The 12,482-nt window shown below is 66.1% G+C and overlaps 1 protein-coding gene across 3 annotated transcripts in view; it reads left to right on the forward strand.

Annotated features, from left to right (window-relative positions):
• Positions 1-346: 346 nt before the first annotated feature.
• NFIC (nuclear factor I C) overlaps positions 347-12,482 on the forward strand; it is a 48,516-nt gene continuing 36,380 nt past the window's right edge. Inside the window, exon 1 of one of the 3 annotated variants that reach the window (XM_082330913.1) lies at positions 347-646. In XM_082330913.1, the coding sequence (XP_082187039.1) occupies positions 617-646 (30 nt within the window). In that variant the 5' untranslated portion in view covers positions 347-616. The remainder of the gene's footprint in view (positions 647-12,482) is intronic. The other 2 variants (XM_082330914.1, XM_082330915.1) reach the window with 2 other exon arrangements.

Genomic DNA, 12,482 nt, shown 5'->3' on the forward strand with positions numbered 1-12,482 from the left:
GGGGTTCCTACATCTTTAAATGGGATGTAATATTTTGGGATGGGCTTTTTTCATAACGTCACTTCATTCCTCGCTCCTTTTTTTTTTTTTTTCCCTTCTTCTCTTTTTTTTTTTCTTCTTCTTTTTTTTTTTTTTTTTTTTTTTTCATTTTCTCATTCTTTCTTTCCTCCCTCTCTCCGCTGCCCGGCTCTCGGATGGAGCCGCTTCCCCTCTAACTTCCCCGCTGCCCCTGCCCGCAGCCTGGGTGCGGACCCCCCCGACCCCCCCCGGGGCCGAAGATGAGCCTTTTCCCTCTTTAACCCCCCCAACCACCACTAAAAAAAGCGCTTTATTTCCCGGGGGGGGGGGGGGGAAGGAGGAAATTTTGCTTTTTATTTTTATTTTTTTTTTGGACGGGGGGGGGTGGAAGTTGGACCCTTTCGCTTTCCTCCTCGGCCCCCCCTCCCGCGGGGCCGCCCCCCCCTGCCCGGTTGCCCCCCCCCGGGCCCCGCAGAGCCGCTCCGGAGGAGAGAGAGAGAAAAAACGCCCGGACTGCTCCAGCCTCCGAAATGACTCAGTAACTTTTACGCCTCGAGTCTCAGCCCTGCAATTAGCCACTTTCCCAGCACGGCTCGGGATGTATTCGTCTCCTCTCTGCCTGACCCAGGTAACCGAGCCCCCCCCCCCCCTTTCGATCTCCTCCAACCCCCCCCCCCCCAACCCCCCCCCCCCTTTGGCCGCAACAGACTTTTACAATTGCAATGAAACCCCCCCAAAAAAAGGCAAAAGGAAAAAAAAAAAGCAACCCCCCCCTCGATAAAAATAATCATAACAGGGAAAGGGCGGGTTGGGGCCGGTGCGGGGCTGCTCGGAGGAGCCGCGTTCCCCCCCCACCCCCCCCGCGTCTTTTTTAGGGTTTTTTGGGTGTTTCTGGTGCTTTTGGGGGTTTTTCTACCTCCGCTTTCACTTGGGGCGGGAGGAGCCGGGGGGGGGAAGGCTGCGTTGTGGTTTGGGTTTTATATTTTTTTGTTGTTGTTGTTGTGTCGCTGCACCCGGAGGCGGGTGGTGCGGGGAAGCCGCCGGCTGCGGGGCTGCGGGGGGACGCGGTGGGGAGCGGGGGGTCCCCGCTTGGCTTCGGGGAGGCTGGGGGGGGGCTTGGCGCTGCGGGTTCGGCCTCGGCCGTGTCGGCTCTTGCGTAGCGTGAAACTTTTTCCTTCCCCCCCCCCAGCCCAGCTGCACATGGTGGGGTGCAAGGAGGTGGGGAGGGGGGGGCACAGGCTTTTTCTTCAAAATTCTCCAAGTTTCGGACAATTTACAACCGGCTGCGCCGTGCCGCGCTGGCGGGCGAGAGGGCGGCGGGGGTCGTGCGTGGCAGGACGTGGGGGGCACCCCCTCGGTCCGGGGGTGAGGGGGCGATGCCGGCCCCCCGTCTGCGCCTGGGGGTGTCGAGGGGCAGCCCCAAGCCGTCTGCGTGGGGACGCTGGTGTCACTCCAGGCCACGCCGACGTGGCCCGCTGCTGCGCGGCGGGGTGGCCGTGCCAGGGCCCGCGGTGCGGGCAAGGGGGGCGTCCCCCAAGTCTCTCCCCCACAGCCGCTACGGCCGCAGGGAGGAGACTTCGGGGACCCCCCCCTTTGCCTGCACCACGGCCGCCGTGGCTCTGCCTTTGCTCTGTCCTTATTGATCGCTGATATTTATTTAATTATTGAGCAGGCAGCTTCCCCCCCCCCGGCTCGTAACCTCTTCCCTGCTGGCAGCCGCTGCCCGCTCCGAATCCGGCCTCGTGCCGCACCCTGCGAGGGCTCTGCTCTGGGGGGGGCAGGGTGCCGCCGCCGGACCCCGCGCCCGCGGTTCTCCTGCCAGACCTCGTCCCTTGGGCCGCAGCTGCGGGCAGGATCCGGCCCCACCTCAGAGGCTCGGACCGGGAGGGGGGTTCAGGGGGGTCCCCTCGGCAGCACCGGGGCACCCGCGTTGTGCCGGAGGGCATCGCGGGGTCCGGCCTCGGCCCTGGCTCTCCCTGGGTGCGGTGCAGCGTGGGAGGCTGGCGACGGCACGGGCACCGACCTGGGCACGGCCACGGGCACGGGTGGGCAGTGCTGGGGCTGCTCCGATGGCCCTGGGGACGGTGCTCCCCGCCGGGTGGTTGGCTTGGCAAGGGTCACCCCTCAGTCTGCCTTGCTTCTTTTCTCTTCTCTTATTCTTTTTTCTTCTCTATTTTCTTTTTTCTTTTTCTTTTTTCTTTTCTTTTTCTTTTTTCTTTTCTTTTTCTTTTTTCTTTTCTTTTTCTGTTTTTCTTTTTCTTTTCTTTTTCTTTTTTCTTTTTCTTTTTTCTTTTTTTCCTTTTTCTTTTTTGTATTTCCTATATTTTCTTTCCTATATTTTCTTTCCTAATTTTTCTATATTTTATTTTCTATATTTTATTTTCTGTATTTTCTATATTTTCTATATTTTCTATATTTTATTTTCTATATTTTCTATATTTTATTTTCTATATTTTCTATATTTTATTTCCTATATTTTCTATATTTTCTATATTTTCTCTTCTATATTTTCTCTTCTATATTTTCTTTTCCATTTTTCTTTTCCTTTCTTTCCCTCCTCTCCCACCCCGACTCCGTCCTTCCCGGGGGTCCCACCACCTCCCTACCATCCCAGTCTCCAGCCGGCGCTGGGTTGGCAGAGCCTGTTGTTGCCAGCTACCAGCGCTGGTCTGATGTGGGAAGCCGTGCGGTCGCTGGCTGGCCAGGCCGGGGCTGGCAGGAGCCGTTCTGCTCACAAACCCGTGCTGTTCCCAGCGCTTCGCCCAGCCGACGGGGGGGAGCTGGTTTTTCCTTCGCGGATCCCAGCCTCCACCCCGCCGCCTTCGCGCGGGGAAGGCTCCGGTTTCCCCCCCCCTCGCCCTGGCGTAGTCTCAGCTCCGATCCAACCCAGCTCGGATGGGATCAGACGTTGTCTGCACCTACCGGATCCGGCCCCCCCGCCGCCAGCCCAGCCGTTCCCATCCCACCCGCGCGGCGGGGAGGCTCGCCCGGGCTCGGGAGCCGCGGATGGTGATGTGGATACATTGGAACGTGCGCGGGAGCCGCCCTGCCTCTGCCTTCGCGCATCTCCCCGCCGCTACCGCCGCCGCCGGCCCTCGAGCCCGGCACGGCCACTCAGACCCCGGCTACCACTCGGGCAGCCGCCCTTCCCGGCCAAAGCTGGTCCAAGCTGGGGCTTGGCAGCCCAGTGGCACCAAAATAGCCCTGGCAAAGGCGTCGTTCGTGACCCGCTCCCGGCCAGGGCCTCGGCCGCGTCTCCCGTCAGGCAAGGAGGGTGACTTTGTGCCCTCCTCACCTCTCTGTCCCTGCTTGGGCGCTTCCTCCCGCTCACCTCCGTCCCCCCTCAGGGACAGGCCGGGAAGTCGAGAGGGAGCTGCCCGGATTAGCAGGGAAGTGGCACCGGCTCCGCCGCCACGCACGAGGCCTCACCCTGCCCACGGGGAAGCGGGGGGGGCTCCGGCTGCCAGGACTCCGAAATAACCCCGGCGCTGAGCACCCGCCGCTGGCCCTGCACGTGTGTCCCCCGGGAGCTGCTGCCGAGGAGCCGGCGGTGTTTCCGGAGCCGTAACGGTTATCCCCGGCTCCTGGATCTGCAGCAAGGTTGAAGCGGGGGGATTTAGGGATGCTCCCAGGGGGGGACATGTGCAAATTTTATGAGCAGTGATGCTCCTGCAAACCTCTGGCTCGTCTTTGGCACCTGGCAGTCACCCTGGCGCTCCCCGAGCCCCCCACCCTGGTACCGGTAGGCTGGGAGCAAGGTGAGATGGGAGCTGGCCTCAGAGGCAGCCGGGCATCCCGCTGCGGTCCGGCCAGAGACCCTCTCCCCTCTCCCGGGTTCCACGGGTCCGCTGGGGCCTGGGAGAGGGGAGGGGGTCTCCGGCCGGACCCTGGTGGGACGCCGGCTCCCACTGCTTTGCTCAGATGCATCCTTGGAGACTGGTTTCGGTGCAGAGGCGACGCGCCTGCACTGCCCGGCCGAGAGCTGGCGGCCGGGCACAAACCCCTGCACGTGCCGTAACCGGCAGCACCCCGTCCCGGGGGCATCGGGGAGCAGCCCAGCCAAGCTGGCCTGGCACAAACCTCCGTACCGGCGAACGCCATCAACACCCGGGGAAACGGGCACGCCGCGGTGCCCGGGGGACAGAGCCGGGCTGCAAGAGGCATTGCAGCCACGTGGCCCGGTCACGGCCGCGTCTCCTGGGTGCTGAGGGGATCTCGCCTCTCCCCGGCCACCACCGGTCGGCTCCGCACATCGCCCGGCTGCCACCACCGGCTCGGGCGTGTGGCCGTAGCGGGGAGCTGCCTGGTGGGCGCATCTCACCGGGGCATCTTTGGCAAACCTCCTTCCCGAAAGCGCCACAGCTTTTCAGCGAGAGAGGGGAGCGCCAGTGCTCACCCCCTCCACCAGTAGCTCCGGCGAACTGGTTTCCAGCCGGGAGCTCAGATCGGCTGCCAAAGGATGGGAGCAGCAAGCCGGGCACGGCGGGGGGAGAGAGGGAAGGTTGCAACACACTTTCAATTCTCCCATCTGCTGAGTATTGTTTGGGAAAAACAATGAGGCCGTTCTTTAAATGCAACCTTCGGGAGAGCCTTGCTTTCCCCGCAAGGCGCCCACCGCGCCGTGCCCGCCTGCCCCGGCTAGCCCTGCCCTGCCGCTCACACCGCCGGCGCTGCCGAGGACCCCGCCGCTTCTGCCTGCTCTGAGCTTAAGTCCTCGCCCGGGAAAAATAGATCCTGTTTTAAGTGCGGTTTATAAAGCCGGATCGGGGGGCTGGGACGGGCGCGTGGGGCGGTGGGCAGGAGAAGGCCTGCTGCTCGAGAGGCGCCCGTCGGGTGAGAGCCGAGCGGCTGGGTGGCCGGTGCTCGCGCTGCGCCACTCTCCACCGCATCACCTTGAACTTGGCTGGGGCCTCGCACAATAAATCAGCCGCCCTCCTCCAGCGCGCCGAGGCGTCCGCCAATAATTCACCTTCCCGGGCAGCTCTGCCCCTGCCTGTGCTTCCCTCCCTGCCCATGGCTCCCTCCCTGCCTGCGTTTCCCTCCGTACCAGGGCAGGGAGTGAACCCACCCTGTGCCCAGCGCTGCAAGCGTGCACGCGCTTTTGCAGCTCGCTGAACAAAGCCCAGCCGCTGGGGCCCGGCTCGCTGCCCGGCTATCTTGAAGCGAGCGGGGAATAGCTCTCTTTGGTGCTTTTTTATTCTCCCGAGCCCGTGCGGGCTGGGGACCGACGCTGGGAGCCGTAGGCTGAGCCTGCTTTGACCCAGGGCTTTTTCCCCTCTTGCAGGGGTGGCTGCAGCGTGGCCGGTGCGTCGGAGTGTGGACGGGGCAGTGCCGGCGTGGCGAGGCTCGGCGGGCAGAGGAGCCGTGCCGAGGGCCAGCCGAGCCGGCCGCGCTCCCCTTGGCGAGGTGCAGCGAAGTGCGTGAAAGGGGCTCCCCTGGGAGCCCCGGGCAGCCCCGGCACGGAGAGCTCGGGAGCCCCGGGGGAAAACTGCCACCGTGGCAGCGAGAGATTCGTCCCGGCCCAGGGCTGCGTGCGGCGGGGAGGGCCTGGAGGTGGGTTTGGCACCCAGAGGGAAAGGGGGGGACGGTGTCCCCTGCCTTTGGGGGTGATGGAGGCAGGGGCTCTCCGGGGCTGGCCCCGGGGACAGGGACGGCTCGCGCTGCCTGCTTGCCAGCTTTCCTTGCCCAGTGCTGCCTGTGCCAGCCTTCCCTGTGCCTGGCCCCCAGACGCTTCCCCGCAGCCCGAGGGGTGCCCATCATCCCGCCGCCCCCCGTCACTCCCAGCGTGGCTGCACCTGTCCTGGGGACAAGCCGAGCCCTGGATGGAAGGGATGGGGACGGTGGCAGCGATGGGGAGCGTCCCCGGGGTCCCTTGCTGGAGAGGAAAGAAGGGGGGCTGGGGAGGCAAAATATCTCCCTGCGAGGCTGGCTCGCTGCCTGCCGCCCCCGGCCGAGCTGTGGCTCTTCCTGCGTGAGGATGGCGGTGCCGGTGCTGAGCACCACCGAGGGGGCTGAGCGTTCACGGGAGGGGGCCGGGGGGGCTCCCGTTCCCCCCCAGTCCCTGCACCCGAATGGGGGGGTGCAGGCAGGGCCTTGGGGTGGCAGGGGCGTGATCTGCTCCTCAGGGGGCCGCGGGGCGGGGGTTTCTCCTGCGGCACCTCGGGATGCGCCGGGCAGGTCAGGGCAGGGCAGCGAAGGCGATGGGGAGCACCCAGGGCATCGATGGGTGCTCAGCCCTGCCGGGTCGGGCCAGCACTGCGTGGCATCGCTGGTGACGTCCCCACGGCACGGCTGGGGGCTGCTGGTGGGGCTGAGCCTGAGAGGGGCACAGCCTTGCGGGGGGCCGGAGGTGCCAACCGTTGTGGGTTTTGGGTACCAAAGCACCTTTGGAGGCTTTGGATGCACCAAATCGGCACAGGCAAGAGCCTGAGCTCAGCCTCCTTCCCTGACCTGGCCAGCTGGGCACCCTGAGACAGTGTCACCCTTGGGGAGGGGACGCAGATCCCCAGGACGTGCCAGCTGCGGGGTGGGGATGCACAGGGTCCCCGCGGGCATCCCAGGGCCTGGCTCGCACCCGGGCGGGCAGCTGGGCTCGCCATCCGTCACGTCGGCCCTGGGCAGGCATCCCCCGCAGCCGCGCCGCGCTGTGCCAGCTTGGCCGGGACCCAACGCCCTGCGCCGGCCGCCAAGACCCGGCGCTTCCCAAGTCCTGGAGAGGAGCTGGGAAAGGATCCCGCGGCCCAGGTGCGGCAGCGCTCACGCGCTGGGGGACCCGCGGGCCAGCCCCTGCCAAGGATTGATTTCTCGGTTAACTCGTCGCTGCTTTAAAAGCGCATTAATCCTCCCTTCCCCGGCCAGCAGCCAGCTCTAATCAGCATTTTGGGCAAAATCCCCAGGTCCAGGCTTTGGATCGCCCGCCATGGGCATCGCCCTCCCAGGCACCACCGCCGCTCCAGGAGGGGCCGCAGCACCCTTAGGCAGCGCTGCCTGGCACAGGAATGCCAGGATCTGGCCCTCCTGCAGATCCCTCTTCCCCGGGAGTTTGTTCGAGTCTGTGGCCAGGTGGTTTTTTTAAAAAACTGGGGGTTTTATCTTGTTTTTTAAGAAGGTTTTTGCTCTCCTTGCAAAGGGCCCCTGCATTCCCTTCGCGGGGAAACGGTATTTGACCGGCTGTTGTCCAAAAAAAACCCCCAACATGTTTCTGATCACGAAAAACCAAGAAATATTTTTGCTTTCAAAGGAAGAAAAAAAAAGAACCCAGAGAGAGAAATGTTGATTTTCCACCCAGACGTTTCCCCTTTCTCCGAACCAGCTCCGAATCGAGAGGCGCCGCCGTTCCCTCCTCACCCAAGAACGCCGTCCCGGGGGCACGGTGCCGCCGGGGACGCGGTGGCTGCCACCCAGGACTCACCCAGGCACCGGCGGCGAGGGTGAGGGCAGTGCCAAGCGTGCGCCCCGCTCTCTGCTCGGGCACCGCTTTGCCGGCTGCTCCCACCTTGCGCCAGGCACGGCGGGCTGCCGGGGAGGATGGCGAGCGCCGGTGACCTGCCGGCTCTCCCCGGGGAGCCACCCATCACGCTCTTTGCTGCAAAGCTCCCCGCTGCCTGCCCACCAGCCCGCCTCGCCCCGGTACAACGGGCGACGGGGCTGTTCCGTCCCACGGTTGCTTGGCGGGAGCTGTGATGTGCCGGATCCCGCACCCCCCTCCTGCCGTCCCCTGGCTCCTGCCCGGTGATTCGGGAAAGCGAGACGGTGCGGGCTGTAATGTGACCCCCGACGCGCTGCGCCGCAAAATCTCCTTTAGTAACCTGTGCGCCAGGACAGGCGAGCGGCGCGGCGTGAATACCAATGAAGCGGCGCTGGCAAAAAGTGCAGAGTAAAGGGTTTTTGATGGAAATGGCATTGCATGAGAAAGAGAGCGAGCGCGAGCGTGCGCGAGCGCGCACCCGGAGCCTGCGCCTACCCGCCGGCCGATGCCGCGTGCATGGGTGCGCCGAGGCGCACGTGCGGCCCGGGAGGTTGGGGCCAGGCGCGACGGTGCGGCAGGGTGCGAGGCCGTGCGCCCCGGCGAGCGTCAGGGTGGTGGGATGGGGGGTGAGCAAGCGGAGGGGGCCACGAAGCACCGGTTGAGGGGACGCTTGGCCAGGGCGGGGGGCTGCCACGGGCGGCACGTCCGCAGGGGCCGAGGCGCTTCCCGCGGCACGGCACGGCTCCGGCCGCTGTCTGGCTGCAGGGAACCGCTCCTCTCCCCCGGCGAAGCGCGCTGCTGATCAAAGGCGCGGGTGGGGAGGGAGCGGGCCTGTGCGAGCAGCACCCCTGGCCGCGCGCCACCCCACCTTCCCGCTCCGCTCCCCCAGGAGTTTGTTAAACAAATTTCTCTAATTGCACAAGCCGAGGAGTTTGTTGGAGAAAAAAGCCGGGGAAATTCCCCTCCTCTGGGCCACCCCTTCCCCACTTTCCCCGGGGCGGCTGGCGGAGAGCAAGCAGGTCCCTCCTCCCCGTGCTCTGCGGGAGGCTGCGACCCCGACGCCTGCGGGGCGCAGCTGTGGGGTGTCCTCAGGTCACCCCTGCCTGCACGGGGACGTCCCCCGCTCGACCTCCTCAGGGCCGGGTCACCCACATCCCCTCTCATCCAGCCCCTCGGGTTCGGACCCTGTCACCTAACACGGTGACACCCAGCACCGCCGTCTGCCCTTGCCGGCTGGCGTTCTCCATCGCTTGGCTGAGCCCCCCCCTGGAAACAGCCTTTGCAAGCCGCCCGTGGGCAGCCCCTGACACCGAATCCCGTCGGATTAGCGAGTATATGGGATAAAAGCCTTGGCTTGGCAGCGGCTCTTTACCGGGTGGGGGCTGTGGCAGCAGCCTTGCCAAGAAGGGAGGATGCGCGGCCGGGCGTCTGCCCCGGCTCCTGCTGAGGTCATGGCTATAGATAGCCCGGGAGGGCGCAGGACCGAGGGCAAGAGCCGCGCGTGCCCTCGCCAGCTCCACCAAGAGCCCCGTGGGCACCCGCTGCCTCGGGGGGGAGGCACTGCCGGGGCTCCGGGGGTTGTGGTTTTGGGGGGGGGGTTGGCTGGGCCAGCCACCGGCCATCGCCAGGTGACAAACTGGTGCTGCAGGGTGTCACCCTGCACCTGCAGGGACGCGCTGCGCCGGCGTGCCCAGCCCCACCGAGCATCGCCCGGCGCCGCCGTCCCTTCTCCATCCCCAGCGGTGAGTGGGGTCCTGCAGGCTGGGGCTCCGCGGCCAACGCAGCGACTGGGGGGTGGCTCTCGCCATTGCTTCCCACCGGGTTTCCTTCCTCAGCTGCTCTCAAGCGAAAGCCGGGCTGGGGCATCCCCACCACCCATGGGTGCAAAGCTGCTCCCTCAGGGAATGCAGAGTCGGGGTTCGCTCCCTCCGGCCGCCCGGTCCCGGTGCAGCTCCGTTCCCCCCAAAGGCGGGCGCGTGCCCGGGGTGCCCCCGCCACCCCCACGGGGCCGTGGAGCGCCGGGGTGGCTGGGGAAGGCGTTGTTGATGAGGGCACTAAAAATAGAGTGGGACTGGGATCTTAATGGGACTTTGTGGGAAACCTGGAAACATTTTCTCATCCCCGTAAATGAGTCCAGATGCATTAGCGATGACTGCATCGCATCCTGAGGTACCGCCGGAGGGAACCGGGACGCGCTCGCCAGCCTCCTCGCCTCATGCTGGTGAATGGGTTGGAGAGGGGAGTTGCCGGCAGCAGCAGCGGGGCCGAGCTGCGGCCTCGCTGTGTCCCCTGTGGGGATGGGGACAGGAGCCAGATGGCCTGAGCTCGCCCAGCATCCCTGTGGTGAGGACCCTGCCCATCCCCATCCCCGGCGTTTTTGTGCCCAGCACCCATGGGTGCATGCATGGGCGTTTGCAGCTCTACGTGCGGCAGGGAGCGCACGAGCATGTGTGGGCTGGTAACAGCGCCGTGGCCCCCGAACCCTGGGGCTTTCCAAAGCCCCCCAGGGCCTGGGGTGGGCAGTGGCAGGGGGCCGAGGTGACGTGGGAGGCTGCCCGGTCCCAGGGCCAGCGGCACTGGCAGCACTGCACCCCGCTGGCACCGCCGTGCACCCTGTCATGGCGTCACGCTGGCAGGATCTGGCCCGACGGGGGGTTTCCTTCTGCTCCGCCGTGGAGCCAGTGGCTGGGGTATTGGCTCCTGGAGTGCCCGGCCCCGCTCGGGGACCTTGGACTCCCCTGGGGGATGGCTCAGGGCCAGCCTGGGCAAGTAGCCCAGGGTGGGTGGCTGGTGGACTCCACGTCACGAGGCAGGTTGGCACGGCCATCTCCGCGGTATGGCAGTGTCACTTAGCGGTTACAGCGGCAGCCCGGGAGGCAAGGACGGTCCTGCCCCGTGCCTCAGTTTACCTCCAGGTGGGGAACAGCACCCAGCACAGGAGAGGGTGCTCGCCCCCTGCCCCGACCCCAGGTGCTGACTCGTCACACGGGGGACAAGGGGACCGGCCGCAGCCACCAGCCTCCGCGCCGGGCACCGCCAGAGCCCAGCATCCCGAACAGAGTCCCTTTGTCCGGGCCAGCCCCCACTCCTGCCGCTTGGGAGGCGTCCAAAACCCTCCCGAAATAGGACCCGGCCGGGCTCAGCCTTTGAATCTCCCCAGGAAGGCTCTGCTGAGCTGCCGAACACAGATGAACGCCCCGCGTTAAAGCAGTCCCGTCCTTCAGCACTCGGGGTGCAGGATCCGGCCGCGCTCAGGGCAGTGCTGACCCTTTGGGGATGCCCTCGTCTCCCTTTGCTCTCCGGGAGAGCCTGTCACTGCCCCGTGCCTCAGTTTCCCCATCCCTAGGGGGAGGGTCCTGGCAGGGTGTCCCCAACCCCCGGGGAGCCTGTTGAGATGCCGGAGCGGAGGCCGGACCCCTGGCACGTCTGTGGCACAGCAAAGGCGATGGGGCTGTGGGGAGGCCGTGAACTCTTCACCGCCAGGGCCCCGGGGGCGGCCGATCCTCCCGCAAGGTCGCCGGCTCCTCGGCAAAAGGCCGGGGCTATTTTTAACCGGTGACTTGCTCCAACCCGCCAGGGATTGGATTTGCAGCGGGGTGAGCACCACGAGCCCATTGCGGCGCTTCCCGTCACGGGGTGCAGAGACGCCCCCGGTGCCACCACCCTCCCCCAGCGGGGACCCCTGGGAGGGAGCTGGGGACCCCTCTCTGCACCCCCACACCTTTAATGGTGCGGGGCGGGGGGGGGATTAATCCCCGTCGGAAAGGCCAGGACAGAGCAGGCAGGGCTAAAAATATGTTGGGAGGGAAATAAAACCTCTTGCGTCAGGGGCTAAAGCTGGGCTCAGAGCCCCGGGCTCAGCCTGGGGGGGCTTGGGGGCCCTGCCTGGTCCCGGCTTCCTCGGTGCTGGGGGGGATGCTGAGCCGGGGCTGCCTGCTGCCTGCCCTCCCCGGGGCAAACGTGGTGGGGCGTCTCCTGCCTCAGTTTCCCCCTGCGCTCCGGAGGGTGCAAGCTGCCAACCGTCCCTGCGTTGCATACGGCAGGTCCCAGGCCGGGACCCCCGGGTCCGGGGTGGGCAAAACGCTGCGTCTCAGGCACCGCTCCAGCCCTGCCACCCCCGTAGCCACGATCCCCGCAGTGTGCCGGGAGCAGGGCTGGGGGGGAGCGGGCCACCCCCGGGGCCCCGCGCTGACGCAGGGCCGGGCGGAGGAGCTGGCAGCGCCGGGACCTGTTGGCAAAGCTTTTTTTTTTTCCAGTTCCATAAAACATTTCCCTTCCTTGGAGCCCCAGGGGGGTTTTGGCTGGGAAGCCACGTGGCCCTGGCGCTGCCGGCCACGGGATGCTTCCCGGGGCGGGGGGATGTCTCCTTGGCCATGGGCCGGGTCCCCTCCGTGCTTCCCCTGTGCTGCTCGCAGGGCTCTTCCCGGACCCCAGCAGCCGCCGTCGCGTCCTACTTCTCCTGCAGGCTGGTCTGGCGGGTGCCGTGCCTCAGTTTCCCCATCTTTGGAAAGGCAGCACCGCACCTTGGGGGCAGGTGGGGTCACCCCAGGGAAGCAGCTGAGCCGTCGGCTCCCGCACCCTGAGGGGGACAGGCAGAGACGGCACCTGGGGAAACTGAGGCACCTGGAGGAACTGAGGCACCTGGGGGATCTGAGCGATCCTGCAGGAAGGCAGCAAGTGGCCCCGGGCGCTCCCACCGCCAGGTCTCCCTCCCCAGCGCTCTCCCAGCTCCTCCGCCCACCGGTGCTGGCTGTGCCGCTGCTGGGTGCCATCCCCAGGGCATCCTTACCCCTTCGCCGCACCCTGAGCACGCCGCTCCCCAGTTTGGGGTGCGTTTAGCAAAGCTGGGGACCAGCAACGCCAGTTGTTGCTGGAGGTGAGGGTGCATGCGGGCAGACCAGAGGCGGGGTGATGGGTGCAGGGTTGGGGCACGTACCACCGTACCGCCGGCGAAGCCCCTGCCAGCTTCAGCCCACCTGGGCCACCCCCGGCTGCC

Source organism: Platalea leucorodia (assembly GCF_965183815.1).
Source record: "Platalea leucorodia genome assembly, chromosome: 21".
NCBI classification, from domain to species: Eukaryota; Metazoa; Chordata; class Aves; order Pelecaniformes; family Threskiornithidae; genus Platalea; species Platalea leucorodia.